Source organism: Sinocyclocheilus grahami, unplaced genomic scaffold (assembly GCF_001515645.1).
Source record: "Sinocyclocheilus grahami isolate Dianchi unplaced genomic scaffold, SAMN03320097.WGS_v1.1 scaffold267.1, whole genome shotgun sequence".
NCBI lineage: Eukaryota > Metazoa > Chordata > Actinopteri > Cypriniformes > Cyprinidae > Sinocyclocheilus > Sinocyclocheilus grahami.
In genome coordinates this window covers 810,971-827,532 of record NW_015505446.1, presented here as the reverse complement: position 1 = coordinate 827,532, position 16,562 = coordinate 810,971, and the positions used below count along the sequence as shown (strand labels likewise).

General features: G+C 35.6%; 4 protein-coding genes across 5 annotated transcripts; 2 read left to right on the top strand and 2 right to left on the bottom strand.

Moving 5' to 3' along the window:
- Positions 1-794: 794 nt before the first annotated feature.
- Positions 795-4,004, top strand: tmem221 (transmembrane protein 221). Its single transcript, XM_016291041.1, has 3 exons — positions 795-1,472; positions 2,010-2,095; positions 3,414-4,004. Exons 1-3 carry the CDS (start codon positions 1,183-1,185, stop codon positions 3,905-3,907), a joined length of 870 nt encoding a protein of 289 aa, XP_016146527.1. The 5' UTR covers positions 795-1,182; the 3' UTR covers positions 3,908-4,004.
- On the bottom strand, positions 2,939-7,662 carry borcs8 (BLOC-1 related complex subunit 8). Of its 2 annotated transcripts, none has more exons than XM_016291044.1 (5): positions 7,499-7,662; positions 7,165-7,277; positions 5,259-5,323; positions 5,050-5,157; positions 2,939-3,316 (listed from the first exon to the last, which is right to left on the bottom strand). In XM_016291044.1, the coding sequence occupies exons 1-5, from the start codon at positions 7,533-7,535 to the stop codon at positions 3,253-3,255; spliced, it is 387 nt and encodes a 128-aa protein (XP_016146530.1). In that variant the 5' UTR covers positions 7,536-7,662; the 3' UTR covers positions 2,939-3,252. The 2 variants fall into 2 exon arrangements, with proteins under 2 accessions (XP_016146530.1, XP_016146528.1); XM_016291042.1 differs by lacking the exon at positions 2,939-3,316 and adding an exon at positions 4,760-4,845.
- Positions 7,663-8,311: 649 nt separating this feature from the next.
- rfxank (regulatory factor X-associated ankyrin-containing protein) lies at positions 8,312-11,554 on the top strand. Its single transcript, XM_016291084.1, has 8 exons — positions 8,312-8,471; positions 8,730-8,847; positions 8,969-9,034; positions 10,731-10,831; positions 10,911-11,036; positions 11,163-11,229; positions 11,299-11,379; positions 11,466-11,554. Exons 2-8 carry the CDS (start codon positions 8,748-8,750, stop codon positions 11,534-11,536), a joined length of 612 nt encoding a protein of 203 aa, XP_016146570.1. The 5' UTR covers positions 8,312-8,471; positions 8,730-8,747; the 3' UTR covers positions 11,537-11,554.
- Positions 11,555-11,578: 24 nt separating this feature from the next.
- On the bottom strand, positions 11,579-13,565 carry LOC107599487 (nuclear receptor 2C2-associated protein-like). The gene is made up of 5 exons (XM_016291085.1): positions 13,421-13,565; positions 13,199-13,289; positions 13,011-13,116; positions 12,267-12,334; positions 11,579-12,009 (listed from the first exon to the last, which is right to left on the bottom strand). Exons 1-5 carry the CDS (start codon positions 13,456-13,458, stop codon positions 11,887-11,889), a joined length of 426 nt encoding a protein of 141 aa, XP_016146571.1. The 5' UTR covers positions 13,459-13,565; the 3' UTR covers positions 11,579-11,886.
- Between the last annotated feature and the right edge of the window lie 2,997 nt (positions 13,566-16,562).

The window sequence follows — 16,562 nt, the reverse complement described above, 5'->3', positions numbered from 1 at the left end:
CTTTGGATTTGAGACTTTAGTCTTTGCAACTTTACAGATCTTCTTTATGCACCAAGAGCTTGTAACACTCCAAAGAGAAAGGAAAATTTTCAATTGCATCATAGGACCCCTTTAAGAGTAGGTGCGGCCATTTTAAACTTGAATGTGCGAGGCTTCCGGTCTCATTCGTTTCCAGGTATTTTAGCTGTACAGAACAGTCTGTTATGATGCAAACTAGTATTTCTTATCATGTAATTTTAATTCATCATCTTTGGTTTGCAGGTCAGATAGTTTTACCGTTCACAGCTGCTAGTTATGTAGTGGCTTATGAATCAGAGATCTCGCACATTCAAAGAAAATACCTAAAAAAGTGTCTGCTAAATGAATAAATGTAAATATAGCCTATAACTGTTAAAATCTAAAAGTTACAAACTGTAAAGATAAACAATCAGAAGAAAATTACATTTTGTCCCCTAAATTTTGCTTATGCTTGAGGCAGAAAGTTTTATCCCTGATAGTAGGCTACATGTACATCACAGAGACCTATATTTGACGTCTGCAAGACGCATTTTTTAGTGTTTGCACATCTGCATCTGCAATACTTCCTATCAGATGTCAAATGGACGTTTAGAAGATGTCTTTAAGATGTTTATGATTTAGAATGTATGTAAAACTGACATCTTAGAGACGTCTATTAGATGTTTGTACACAGCAGATGCTTTCCAGATGAAGCGATCTTTAACAGACATCTTGCAGACATACATGTGCTATCTGGGATGAAAAATACTGGAATGACTTCAATTAGTGTAGGCTACTACACCTGTTGCATGCACTGAACAAAAAAACACGGATAGCATAGGCAAGTGCATTCCTTTGGAGAGAAGTTCTCAAGAGCAAAGTGCAGGACGAGTAAGGTGCTACGTTGCTTGGGCGAATAACTCCAAATAAGAACTCTATTGTTGCATGAAAAAAAGTTTTTAATCTGGGGATTTAAAGTGGATCACATGCCCTGACTGAACACCAGCGGCACGAGAGCACGCGCATTCCACAGCAGCCTCTCGCGCGTCGTTTGTTTTCCTCGTCAAGAAACCCGCAAACAGAAAACATAGTGAGAAGATATCGAGGAAAAGTGGTTCAACATGTCATTTTAGATGGACTACTGTTTGTTTATGTAGCAAATCGGACATTTAGTCACTGTCGGACATGACGCATTCTTACAGTCAGCGTTCTCTCGTGGTACTCGCGTTTTTAGGGATTTTATCCGCAATAATGTCCGTATTGTCCGTCATTTTGATCTTCCAGCTCCAAACGCAACAGGCTGTTATAAAGGATTCGCCTATTTTCGGGTCGAATGAGATCACAGCTGTGTTAATGGCCGTTTCTACGGTCCTCTCAGCCTTGTCTCTGACACTCAACTTGAGCTCAGTTGTTGTGTGTTTGCTTCACAGCTATTTAGCTACTGAAATATGCCGAGGAGAACCAGATACACAAAGGTAATGGAGAAACTTACTTCTGTGAACAAACTTAATCAGAATCTCGAACCAAATGAATGGCGTTTATTTGAAAGAAAGATAGTACACGCACAATTTTCTAGCAGCACTTTACCCAAAAAGAGTTTGTTTCAAATGATAATAGTTGTAAAACTATTTTTGTTTTTGGTTGTTGAACATCAGTGGAACATATTTGTAGTAAATGTGATGAATCTCACTGGACTAAAAATCACATTTAAAGTCATTGAGAGAAGAAAAAAAAGTTAGTTCTGAAAAAAATGCATCCAAATACGTTTGGGGGCCACACTGTATAGCAAAGGTTGTTGGCATTTACTGAACTTTTGAATTTCACATTGACCTCCAGAACCACTTGTTCAGATATAAACCAGGTTTAACATTTTAAATGATTTCCAATTCAAATAACAGCATGTTGCTTATTCTAGTAGGTCTTTGAAATCAGTCTATTTCTTTTGCAAATCAAGGCCTTGCTACAAGTCCATACAACAAGAAATGATCTCAGTTTTTTGCTTCTATCCTAAGGGCCGACTGGTTTCTATTGGATAGCAGGGTTGTCCGGCATGTAACCATTGGGCTGTTTTGCCTTGGAGTTTCAGTTTACTTAGCTGGTAAGTGCTACACAAAAAACACATTGAAGTCATGTCATGAATTATATTTAAAAACTTTAATCATTAGATTATATGAGTATATACACATTTACAGATCAGTTACATTGTCCTCATTACACCAAATGAAAAATTTACAAAATGTGAACAAATTCTAACCAAAACACATAAAGCAGCTTATAAATATCATATGTCCATCCGTAAATCTTTTATGCCTTTTTTTTGTAAAATTTATTTTTTTACTAATGGCTCTTTAGTAAGGAAGCCCATTTCTGCCTCAGAATAAAAAAAAAAGGTGGTAATCGTGACTTTATTTCTTGCAATTGTGACTTAAATCTAACAATTTTGAACTTAACTTTTCCCTTAGAGTTGCAACTTTTTTTCCCTAATTGAAATGTTACATTTCCTGATTGTGTATTTAAATTTTATAACGTTACATTAAATCTTGCAATTGCAATATGTGACCCTGGACCACAAAACCAGTCAATTTTTTTGAAATTGAGATTTATACATCACCTGACAGCTGAATAAATAATCTTTCCATTGATATTTGGTTTGTTAGGATAGGACAATATTTGGCCGAGATACAACTATTTGAATATCTGGAATCTGAGGGTGCAAAAAAAAAAATCAAAATATTGAGAAAATCTCCTTTAAAGTTGTCCAAATGAAGTCCTTAGCAATGCATATTACTAATGATAATACATTTTTGATATATTTAAGGTAGGAAATTTACTAAATATCTTCATGGAACATGATCTTTACTTAATATCCTAATGAGTTTTGGCATAAAAGAAAAATCGATGGTTTTGACCCATACAATGTAATGTTGGCAAATAACAACAAATATACCCGTGCTACTTATGACTGGTTTTGTGGTCCAGGGTCACATATTTTCTTTGGAGTCGCAACGTTATATCTCCCAATTGTGACTTTAAATCTTGCAACTGCAATATATTCCTGGAGTTGCAACTCCCGATTGTGACTTTATATCTCACCATATGAATTTATTTCTTATTTTAAATTCAAAATTACCTTTTTTATTTTTTAAATTGGTTGTGGAAATGGGCTTCCATACTTTAAAATAGCAATCAGTATCAATATGAAGTGGTGGTACCAAGTGAATATAGTATATATTTTCATTCAGGTCTTCCATCAGTTTATATCCCAGAGCTGTGCTTTTCTCCTCCATCCTTAAGCATGCCAGGATCCAAAGCTCTTTTTCTGTAAAAAAAACCAATACATTAGTGTATAGTCATCATTTATCAGTCATAGCATGGAGTGATTTGACATGAATATTTAATTTTTTTTCCATTCACAGCCATGTCTATTTACATGTTGTTGGTGTTAGAAGTTGAGACGGGCATAGCCAGTGTGTGCGTGCTCTCCTCTGGTGTTCTCGTCCTGCTATTTATCATTATCCACTCCCTAATAAGGGCCGCACATACAGCCAAACAATTCCGCAATGAACATGCCCACACCATGTACCACAACAACCCTGAAAACATTGCTGGAATCCGTACATCTAACCCAAGCATTACAGAAAAGCCAAGGAGGCAACACAGCCTGCACAGCCATTTCATCAACCCCACTCACATCGATCCTAAATCACTGTACTCGCCATCCAACGGCCCTCACGGTCACTTTGGTGATAAGGATGGCTACGGTGGCGGTGGGAGCGGAAGGACGCACCGGACACTTTCGACAGAGTCCGGCCTGTTTCAAGCACAGGCCAAACCCTGGAACGGGGTCAACAGTGAGATGAGATCTGTACTTGCTCGTAAAGCCACGATCAAGGATTCAACTTTAGTATGAATGGTAACACATCTAGTTTGGTGTCAAGATGGGCATTATGTAATACAGTATGTGGTTATATTTCATGTGCATAATATATATACACACTTGAGTTTGGAATAAGTCTCTAAAAAACACTGTAAAAACTGTAATATTGTGAAATATTACAATTTAAATAATATATTAAATATTTTATATTAAAATGTGACACTGGAATAATGATGCTGAAAATAAAATTTTGCCATCACAGGAATAAATTACATTTTAAAATATATTTAAATAGAAAACAGTTATTTTAAATTGTAATAATATTTCATAATATTACTGTTTTTACTGTATTTTTAATCAATTAAATGTAGCCTTGGTCAGCATAAGAGACTTCTCTTCTTATAAATGCTGTGTGTCTGTAGACACACAATAGTCTTAGAAGTCAGACAAATAATTAATGACATTTAAAGCAAAATATGTATTTTAAAAAATCTGACTGTTTTTGTACACCTAATATCAACTTACAGGTGTTAGAAGTCACATTAACTGAAAAAAAGGTTAAATAATATTGTGAAATTACTACTGAAATACTTGAAAATTTGTGTAGCTGTTATAGGGTAATTACTCTTTTCTTGTTTTTTGTTGCTAAAAAATACATATATGTTTTGTATATTCAAAATCCTGCCGTAAACGATTGATACAGAAAAATAAAATTTTAAAAGTTGAGATGAAAAATGACATTCTTAAATTACATATACCACATAATAATTAAATAACTGTGTGGGAGAAACCAAATTGAATTGATTTAATAGTACAAGATGTTTTATATGCAACTTACGTACATAAACCAGCTGTAGAAAGAATCAAGAATGAAGCAAAACTAACCTTGGAGAAAGATTTCCATGAGTCAAGGTGGTGTGACTGAAGTGTGTGTGGGTGTATCGTTTGGATTAATTGCAGGTTTCACAGAACTGAAGTGACATGTTTAAAAACAGAAAAAGTGAGCAAATTAAAAGTGAAGCAAACGAGCAAAGAAAAAAAACAGTAAGCCAATGTCACATTTAACAGTGAAGTGATATATATATATATATATATATAAAACAACAACAACAACAAAAAACAGTAATAATAATGTTAATGCATGTAATTGCATTAAAAATGGAAGTGACTACAACCTTCGTCCCTGTGAGCTGCTGATCTGTTCCTTCAGTGAAATGGCTTGCCGGACCAGACCGTCTATGTTCTTGAAATAGAGACTACTATTTGTCATGCTTTTCACAGCACTGAAAGACACCCACACACACACACACAAAAACCGATATGAAGCACATTAAATACAATACTGCATAATATAAATCATCAATTTATGTAATGCATATCTTACCTGCATGCATATTCAACAGTGTAGATTGCCCCTTGACTTTGTTCCTCCCAACTCTGCATGTCTGTCTACAAATTCACAATTCATCATGACACTTCAGTCAACTTGCTAATATAATAATAATAAATATATATATTTCATTTATAATGAGCTTTTCTCATACCCAAAGAGCAAAAATACAAATATAAAAGAAATACAATAACCAGCAATGATAAAGCAAAATAAATACAAAACATCTACATATTTGTCCACACAAATTCATAATTACAACATTTAAGTCAACTTGCTAATAAACTAATGATAATAATAATAAATGTTATTTATAATGCAATTTTCCCATAACCAACGTGCTACAAAAAATACAAATAAAAGACAATAAATAAAAATAAATAGACAACACCTGCATGTCTGTCTACAAATGCTTCTATTGTTCTCCTCATTTGTAAGTCGCTTTGGATAAAAGCGTAATTCATTACAACACTTAAATGATTAGTTCACTTCCAGAATAAAAATGTACTGATAATTTACTCACCGCCATGTCACCCAAGATGTTCATGTCTTTCTTTCTTCAGTCACAAAGAAATGAAGGTTTTTGAGGAAAACATTCCAGGATTTTTCTCCATATAATTGACTTCAATGGGGGCCAATGGGTTGAAGGTCCAAATTGCAAATTGTTTCAATGCAGCTTCAAAGGGCTCTACACGATCCCAGCCGAGGAATAAGGGTCTTATCTAGCAAAAAGATTTGTCATTTTCTTAATTTTTAAAAAATTCTATACTTTTTAACCACAAATGCACATCTTGCACTAGCTCTACGTTGTGCGTCTGCAAATTCACGCATAATGTAATCACGTTGGAAAGGTAACACGTGGTTAGCTATTCGTCTGTGTACTCCGGTTCAAAAAGGCAGAGTAGGGTGGAAAACTCCATTTCATATTCTCCTCCAACTTCAAAATTGCCCGACATCGTTGTTTTACCTTTTTTGACTTTCTTTACACGTTTGCTTTGTAAACACTGGGTCGGTACGTCTGTCTGACCTTTCTAACATAATTACGTAATGCATGAAGTCGAGCTAGTGCAAGACGAGTTTTTCAGTTTTTTTAAGAAAATGGCTGATCGTTTCGCTAGATAAGACCCTTATTCCTCGGCTGGGATCGTGTAGAGCCCTTTGAAGCTGCACTGAAACTGCAATTTGGACCTTCAACCCATCGGCCACCATTGAAGTCCATTATATGGAGAAAAATCCTGGAAAGTTTTCCTCAAAAACCTGAATTTCTTTGCGACTGAAGACAGAAAGACATGAACATCTTGGGTGACATGGGGGTGAGTTAATTATCAGTAAAGTTTTATTCTGGAAGTGAACTAATCATTTAAGTGTTGTAATGAAATACGCTTTTATCCAAAGCGACTTACAAATGAGGAGAACACATGGAAGTGAACTAATCCTTTAAGTCAGCTTGTTAATGTAATTTTTATAAATTGTATTTATAATGTGCTTTTACCATACCCAAAGCACTACAAAAAATAAAAACGTAAAAGACAATAATATAACAACAACAAAACATGACATAAAATAGAACAGAAAAAAAACAATCACCTTATTAAAAAGCTTAAGTCAAACTAATAAGTGTAGGCTATTTTGAAAATATGAGTTTTTAACAGTTGCTTTTAAACATGAAATAATAAATCAGTAATTTACACAGTATAACATTGTTTTCCAGCCAAAAATAGTATTTATAATTTACAAATATAGATTATAATGTGAATTGGGATTCTAATATGGCAGCTCAAATGTTAATTATTCAGGCAAGTATCTTTCAAAAAACATTACAGTGTTTAGGCAATTATATTGTCTGTATTACTGTAATATAGGCTGGGCAATATAGATGAAACACACTAAAATAACGCACCTTGTGTTGTACGAGCTCTGGCAGGGATCTCCTGACATGCTCTTGCAACCTGTAAAGCGCTATCGACGGTTCATTGGCCAACACATACATGCTCTCTGTGAATTTATCAGTCACTGTAGTAGAAATAAACAAAACACGTGATCAGTGTCTTTTCATCAGGTGCGTAACAAATTATCTGTAATCTCAAATCAGACTATCGACGAGACACTCCTAAATAACGCGTCTAATAAATTCAGTAATGTAAATTAAATATTAAAGATCATGCATACACAAGTACACTAAGTCGTTGTTGATTATAGACATAAGAACTCTGAATCTATCCGTGGTAGCCTACCTCTTTTTACTTTCAACTGCATTTCTTGGTCCTCCATCTTTATTAAATATTAACGTATGATCTAAATGTATAAATTTCCTTATGAAAGCGCAGCTGTTCCCCTTCAATAACTTCATCCGGAGGAACACCAGGCCAGTAAGTAGTTCCTAGCCACTAGTTCTGGGCATTACGATTCATGTCAGTGACTCGACTCTTTTGAATCGGTTCACCTATAAGATTAGTGCGTTCAGTGGCCCTTTCTGCAGATGTTTACGCAGGTAACGAGTCATTGAACGATTCGTTCAAAATACCGAGTCGTTCATAACTGAAATAAATCGTATTGAAATTAACGTGTTTTTTAAAGTCTACTGAGAAATCACAGAAAGATATACGCATTGAAGCATCATATGCGTTTTCCCCACAAAAGACAACAAAGAAGATACTATTTTTTCTTCCAAATATTCCACTATTTAGGAAGCTGATGGGCTGACTGTTGTGAACTACAATGAAAAAGACAACAAACATTAATAAATAAAGGTAGATAGACAGACAGATTAAAGCACCTACTCAATGAAGGGGCGTACTGATCAGATTCAACCAATGAAATGCTCCTTCCCAGCCCGCAAGCCAGTAAAGCAGTCACGAGTTTCAAAGAGTCAGTACATGAAACTGAACTAAAACGATTCTTTAAAGATTCGTTCAACCCCCCCGACTCGTTCATGAACATCACTTACAGCTACTGTTCCAACTCCAATAGTTAAGAAAGATGCGATTAATTTCGCAGCCAAAAGTAAAATATATATATTATGAGAAAGGTAATGTTTCATACGATATCATTAAATAGAGTTTGAGTTTGTTGAGCTCAATGCAAATGCAAGACTCCTATTTCAGTTTCACTTTTGCAAACGAATCAGGAAACAAAAGCAGCATATTCGATCTTACGAGCCTGTGAAGTTTAAGATCATGTTTTTTCATAAAGTGTAAACAATCGAAGGTAAGATTCTCCTAAGACATATTTTCTTATTTTATATTAGTATTATTAACTAATCATGCACAATAATTGGCGCTAATCTTGTTTATTATCTTGTTATTATTTAATCTGAATCGAAGGTAAGATTCTCCTAAGACATATTTTCTTATTTTATATTAGTATTAACTAATCATGCACAATAATTGGCGCTAATCTTGTTTATTATCTTGTTATTATTTAATCTTGCATATTATTTCTCTATATTGCGTACATTTAAATCAGGTTTAATGATAAGTGATTATGGAAAACCGACATGACGAGAATGCTGTAAACCATTCCACCACTCTGACGAATAAACAGCGTGGGAATGAGGTCACAGTCCGACCGGCCACTTTAGACAGTGAGTCTGTCACCTCTTTCTATATACTGTTTATTAGAGGCAGATTTCAAATGCTTACATTTGAAAAATATGAAACACAGTCTTTTTAAGTATAATTGTGGCGTTTAATTATGTTTTATAGACCTCTCAATTCATCAGCTGGCAGCCCATGGAGAGATTTCACAACTGGAGGTACATTTATCCAAAGGTACCAGTAAACATCCAACACGTGCCTAAATAAAAATAAAATGAAATAGATAAATATGTGTATCCAGCGCATGCATGAATAAATAAATATGTAAGTACAGTAGAGATCAAATTTAGAGAACAGCCTACAGTTTTCTAAATTTCAAGGTCACTGCTTGCTTAGTCCTATTTAAAGTTATACTAAAAGCAGTAGAAGCGCAATTTTTTAAAGCATATTTCATAAATGAATTGTATTCTAGAGCACAATATAAAAAACTCAAATGAGATATTTGAAAAGTAACTCTGATCAAAATTAGGGAACACTTACAGATACCAATAGTTATTGGTGTTAATCTGGCACCTGGCGCTAATTTCCTTAATTATATGACATTCCCTATTTAACTGGCAACATTCCTCTAATATTCACTGAGATTAGAAGATGGCGGCCCGCTTTATGGTGATTGAAAGCTTGCGTCCAGATGAAGGTTAAAGGGATGTCCCTTTTAGCCACTGCACAAGAAGTTTGTCGTTCCAAATTTGACGTTTCTAGAATATTGCAGCTTTACAATGACACTAATTCGTTCAAGTCCTCCAAAAAGGCTGGTCGTCTACTTAAGACAAATGCATGAGAAGACAGGATAATGCGGAGACTCTCAATGGGGAATCGGTTCAACACTTCAGCTGGAATTGCTCACCAGTTCAGTGCTGAACAGGGTATGGATCTGTCTCGGCATGTTAAAGAGAAGTCGGACTAAAAGCGCACTCTGCAGTGACCAAACCTCTCATCAGCAGAAAGAATCAAAAGGCTAGGCTCACCTTTGCTGAGGAGCATGTTGTGTGGAGAGAGGAGAACTGCTCCAAAGTTCACTTTAGTGATGAGATCAAGTTTAATTTATTTAGGTCGGATGGGAAACATTATGTTCAGCATCAAACTGGGGAAAGACTGAATCCAAAGTGTGTAAAGATGTCAGTGAAAGGTGGAGGAGGAATTGTCATGGTTTGGGGGATGTTTTCTGCAGCAGGAGTTGAGCCTCTTATTCATCTACATGGCAGGGTGAATGCAAATGTTTATCAGAACCTCCTTCAGCAACATGCGGTACCTTCCCTCTAATCATCTCCCAATCAGCCTGCAATTTTCATGTAAGACAATGCTCCCCGTCACACTGCAAAACAAGTAAAGTAGTTCCTTGAAGCTAAGAAAATTTAAATAATGAAATGGCTGGTCCAGAGTCCTGATCTAAACCTGATTGAAAATCCTTGGCAACAAAGTTATGGCTATAAGAAACCCACTATAGTCACTGAACTATGGAAGATCGTGGAAGAAGAGTGGACCAAGATCACACCAGCGCAGTGTGAGAAACTAGAGGTATTCTGTCGCCACAGGTGTGCTAAAGTCACTCAAAGCAAGGGCCTCTACAATTCCTGCTAAATTCTGAGAGCTGTAACCCTCCCCAATTTTAGCTGTAATCTTCTTTTGTGCTGCAGTGGTTTCTGTTCTCTAATTTTGATCACTCTGTTTTCCACAAAATAAAGGTTTTTGTTGAAATGCCTTGGTCATTTTGTCAAACATGTTAGTGGAACAGTGGTATACCTACAGCTAATATTACTTCAAATTTTGAGCAATGAAGATTAACAATATTTCAGAAAAAAAATTAAGTATTTATAGATTGTTCTCTAATTTTGACCTCCACTGTATGTATGTATGGGTACTCTTGCAGACAGCTCTCTGCTTAACAGTCAAGATGAGCGAGGTTTCACACCACTAATGTGGGCTGCTGCATTTGGAGAGATAATGATGGTGGAGTTCCTCCTTCAGAAGGTGAGAAAGACACATTTTCTTAGCCACTAAGACTGGACAATATATAGCATTTACTTTTATTTATTTGATATAATATCAGGGAGCAGATCCGAGAACACTGGCTCGGGAACGAGAAAGTGCCCTGTCTTTGGCCAGCGCAGGGGGATTTGCAGACATTGTTAATATTCTCCTACAACATGGCATTGATATCGATTCCTATGACTGGGTATGAGCGGTTTAATTATTCTGAAAATTTTCGTAAAATTTTACAGACACTATTTAAAAAGTGAACACAACCATTAAATACTGCATTATTTTTTTTCAAATGTAAAAACTTAAAACTTTCTAACAGAATGGTGGGACCCCTCTTCTGTATGCAGTTCGTGGGAATCACATAAAATGTGTTGAAGCTCTCTTGAGTAAGTCTTTTCAAAATATTCTCACATTTTATTATTTGTGATGATGAACTAAAGTAAGTTCGTGCTTAGGATGTGGGGCAGATATCACATTTGAGGCAGACTCTGGCTACAGTCCTGTTGCTCTCGCTGTTGCATTGGGCCACAAAAAAGGCAAGAGTCATTCCTTACAGTATATTGATATAATACATTTTAAAATTATTAATTAATAACTGACAAGTCTTCCAACTTGTTTGCAGTGCAAAAACTGCTTGAAGATCACATTTTGAAGCTGTTTCGGGGACCAGTTTCAGTGTCTGACAACACATGAAGCAGAGGACTGCTCTTACAAGACCTTACACCTAACAATAAGACCCTCCTGCATAGTTTATAGCTTTATTTTGACATGGACGATGTGAAGAACTGTTTTTGTATCTTTTTAAATTAAAAAACACTTTTACAGACATGCAGTTCATGTGTGTTGACCTGAAAAGACATGTGGATATAATACATAGAGGCTCTGTAGAAACAAAGGAAATGAAATCAAAAGTAACATCAGTTTATGCTTTTCCTGTGAGTAGGTGGGAATAAATTCAACATCCAGAGGTGAAAGGAAGAGGGAAAAAAGTTGGTTGGCATTCCCGCCTCTTCATACTTCCTCTTTGTCCTTTTCTCAAAACATTACAAAACCTTTCCCCCCAGGATTTCCAATGTGTAAACAATTATTCTTCCAAAAAAGTCAGCACTGTTTTCAAACACTATTTTCAGCTTCTGAACCAAAGGGACATCTTGAATGGGAAAACTGTGGGTGAAGAATCAAGGATTTGATAAGCTTGGGATAAATAAAAGACATTGGCAATTTGACCGTCGACAAACTGCGAGAAAACAAAAGTTGTAGTAGGTTACTGTACTGGAAATGTCCACCGACTGTGACGGAGTTCAGAAGACAGTCAATCTGAGAAAATATGGTGATTTATATACCTGCATTTATCTAAGTTGATGCGAAAATGACAAAAGGTGGCGATTGCTGAAGAATAACATTGCACCACATGGAAGGATATTTGTAGACAGTTGTTGTCCTCTGGATAGAAGTCTACAATACGTTTGAGATCCTCTTCTTTGGCAGAACCTGTAGAAAACAAAACATTTAAATGTCTTTTATTAATTATTATCTCTTTATTTCTGAAAATTGTTGGTCGTTCGTAGGTGCGAGGCCACAGCCCCGCAGATCAACATAGTAGTGATGTTTCAGTGGTGAAGGAAGCAAAGTTTATCCATGAATCAGTTGAATGAATAATTCAATGACTCGCCCATTAAGGCTGTCACTTTTTTGGTACGTAAATGAATCATAGTTTTTGAACGAATCTGTTGAATATGATTAATGACTCACTAAAAAATAGGCATTAATTTGGCACCACATTACTGGCGTAAGCTGCAGAAAGAATCAAACTAAAACCCCCGACCTTCAGATTTCCATTAATCGTAATAAGCCCAGGAACACATAGGCTATTAAGACAGGTAAATTTTAAATTGTACAAAATAAAACAAAAACACATAAAATAAGTTCATGAAAATATTCGCAATGCTTCATGGGAGTGGGCGGTAAACTTTTTGCCGCGATTTCGGGTTTTCATGGCAACAGCGATTTTGCCTTTGTAGCACATAGGTTTTTAAAACATTCTTCAAAATTACAGTATATTATTCCATCAACATAAACATAAACCGTCCCTTAACAACCTCGGAGCTCATGGTAAGTCCGTATTTCAATGTTTTATCGCTAAAAGCTGTTGTTTGAGTTGACTGACCTTCTAATTTGCAAGATTTCCCCGAAAACCCTCCTTGGAACTGTATCCTGAGCTCAAACACCTTCACAGGCTGTGGAAACTCCAAGACAACCCACTGGGATTCACCCTATTTTTAAAAATAAGTTGGTAAAATGGGTTACGAGGATGAGAAACCCACACTAAACGTCGCACCAGCTCGGCCAAATTACCTGGTCAGAATTCCAGCACGTCTCCTCATTGGAATCAAACATGAACTTCTTTCCAAACTGTTTGACATCTCTGTTCAGCACAGAACTCACCCTGTATTTGACAGAAACACATTTTATGTTTGAATCTACTGCATTGATATAGCATAGCAGGCCTAGCCAACAATGTGTTTTACAAAATATATACATACATTAGTATTTAGTTGTAAAAACACGTTTTTCTACCTGCTTTGCGTGTTGTCACAAATCAATGACTCCGCCATCTTCAGACCGACCTCTCAACTGTGGGCAAATGGAGACATGCGTGATTCCACGACAGTAAGGGCACGTGTAATTTGCTTCTCTGCCGCTAGATGTTAGTGTCACTCCTCAATTGCTAGGCATGAAGGCACATTTTCTTTTCTAGACTTGTTCAAGGTGCATGAAACCTACAAATCGTTTATCAAAATCCTGTTTAATTATCCACAGAATGACTGCAGTGTTCAATTTTGGGCTCTCTTCCGTGTGAACAATCCAGAATTTAAAGTAAATACAATATTTCTTCTAAATGTTATTATTTTAGAAACAGCATATCAGTGTTTGAAGGCTGTGCATCCAAACTCAACAGTATTTTTGGAATCATTAAGGTAGAAGCAGCCAAATTAGGCGGAAGCCAACATGGACGGGCTGCATCATGGCATGCCTTGAAACATGGAAATTCTTCGCTTCTGCTTTTGTTTTCCTATACTACATTTTAGTCTTACATTTTTATTTAATTTTGTATTATACGTCATTTTGGTAGTGTTAGATGTCCAAAAATCTGGAACCTGAAGCAAAACCTGCTGAGAATCAGTGTCATGGTATTGTAGTGGATGGAAATGAAACGTCAGGCCTGTTTATTAATTCTTTAATTTCTTTTGAATGGTTTTTGTGTATTTTTGAGACTTTTCAGAATAGTATCTTCTCTCTTGTCTTGCTTGCAGCAGTTGCAGCTTTAATCTAAAACTACTAGCATTTGGCTATTTTGGGAATAAATGATTGTTCTCTGTAAAGAGAAGCAAGATCAGAGTGAGAGTGATTGACAACGATTATAAATTAGCTTTCCAGCTCCAGCTTGTTTGATTAGTCTCAAGGTTTACAATCTATGGGAACTTGAGCAGATTGGCCCAATAAGAGGGCGAAGTACAATAAAACCTTAACACCACAATTTTCAGTTTGATTTTTAACAAAACTAAACTTCAAGCTGCGATTAATAATATTTGAACTCTGGAGTTATTAGACCACAAACCTTTGCTATACAGTATGTTATACACAAAAATACTATAAAATGGCTGATAAAATACTGCAATAATATATAAAAAAATACCTTATTCACTCTTTGCCAAGCTCTGCTTTAGTTACTGACCAATCCTAACTTAGCAACTGTTCCCATGTTCCATATTATAGACAAGCTTTATCTCTATTCCAACTTAAGTTAATGGAGAGTCTTTGTGTGTGGATAGTTTTTAGCTGAATTTTACAGAAATTATCCAAAAACCTCTTTCCCCCCCTGTGAATTACAACTATACATCAGCCATCATTTCCAAATGAATATTCTAAATTAGTTTCAAAGAAAATTAATTTAATGTTAATTCATTTAATTCAGGTCAGAGTATATTTCAGGTATTGATTCAGGTCAACAGAGGGCAGAGTAGTTAAAAACAACAATCACAGTAAAATCAAATTGTTCAGTATTTCAAGTTACGTGCATTTAATATGCTCGTGTAAAAGAAAATCAATATCTAAAACATTCTTTTAACTTTCACAAATTTTGTCTCTTGTAATTGCTTTCATATTAAGTTTCTTTTGTTTCATTCAACTGCCTGCTTAATTTTCCAATTTTTTTCAAGAAAATGACAAATTACATGTGTGCATCGTCACACTTCATTCCAGCTCATGTACGAGTAATATCCATTCAGTTTTTACCACTTTATGATCAAAACTTTTGGAGCTCTTTATTTCCTTCTAACAGGATGTTGTTGTTGTTTTTTCAACCGTACCCAATGGAGGCTGAGTTCACCTAAAGGTCAATTGTAATTTATTTTTATTTAATTAATTATTTTTTGTATGAACAGGTCAATCAAAGGCGAAATTTCATTGAAAATCAACAGCAACAACAAAAGAGTTTGTAGATTCAAACAGGATTGGTTGGTAAAGCATTTAAGGTGGGGTCATTTGTAGCCATTTTACAGTAAAATTAAATTTATGCAATACGTTAAGCATGAAGAAGCCACACAATCTTTTTTTATTGCTGTTAATTTTCAATCATTGCTCTGTTGAAAATCACCACTCAAATGATGATATACAGATGGATTTATTTTTGCATGCTGTAGGTTGATACGATATTCACAGACAATCAGTTATTCTGAATGCCATTTGATGTGTCACTCTGTGCTTTAAGAAGCTGAAAATGCCTCCAAATTGAAGACAAATCTGTTTGCTCTGGAGCAATTAGGGATGTGTCTGAGCCGTTCCATGGTTTTTGGCAAGCCTTGTACTTGTCCCCGGCACCAGAATTTTCTGCTTCAATATTAACGCGACTTATAATTAAACCCTTTAGGAGTGAAGCATTTGCACAATATGCTTGGCTGCTTCCGTTGCAAAGTGCAGCCGCTCGTGCTTTATTTGCTTACAACTGCAAGCAAAAGATTTCGATTATTGTTTCTCTCTTCTAGTCTTAGTGAGGTTGGCAGTCATTATTCAAGGTGAACATACGTGCTCCTGCCAGCACTAAATTAGACGAAAGATTGATGGACAGGGGAAAGAAGATTGACAAGACAAGGAAATATTCAGCATGTGCTCTAATCGTCTATTGTTTGTTAAATAGAATGCTTTCAGTTGCTAATGGATGTTTTAGTCTTTGTAATGGCAATGTTATAGGGAAATTGGCTTTAAAACGTGGTAGTCAGCTAGGTCTGTGCTTAGTAGGTGCATGTTTGACAAGCAGGTTTTTTTGTTTGTTTGTTTTTTTTGCCATTGGAGGGGAAAAAAATCACATGCAAGATCTTGTTAACACCTCTTTTTTTATTTTTTTAGACAGGAATGAGATTGATTGGAGGGATATTCTGGGTTCTATACAAGTTACAGTAGGCTCAGTCGACAACATGTATGGCCTAATGTGATTTCCACAAAAATATTTTTGATTCATCCCTTGCTTTTTTCAGGGTTACTATTAGGCACTTCCTAGGGCCAGTTCTTGGAGGATTTAAAAGCAGAAAGGTGTAGCTTATAAATGTATAGATGCACTTACATAAATTGTTCTGTTAAAACTTGTTTACCACAGGCCATTCTGTTATATACATGGCTACTCGTGTGATATTGCTCATATATATATATATATATATATATG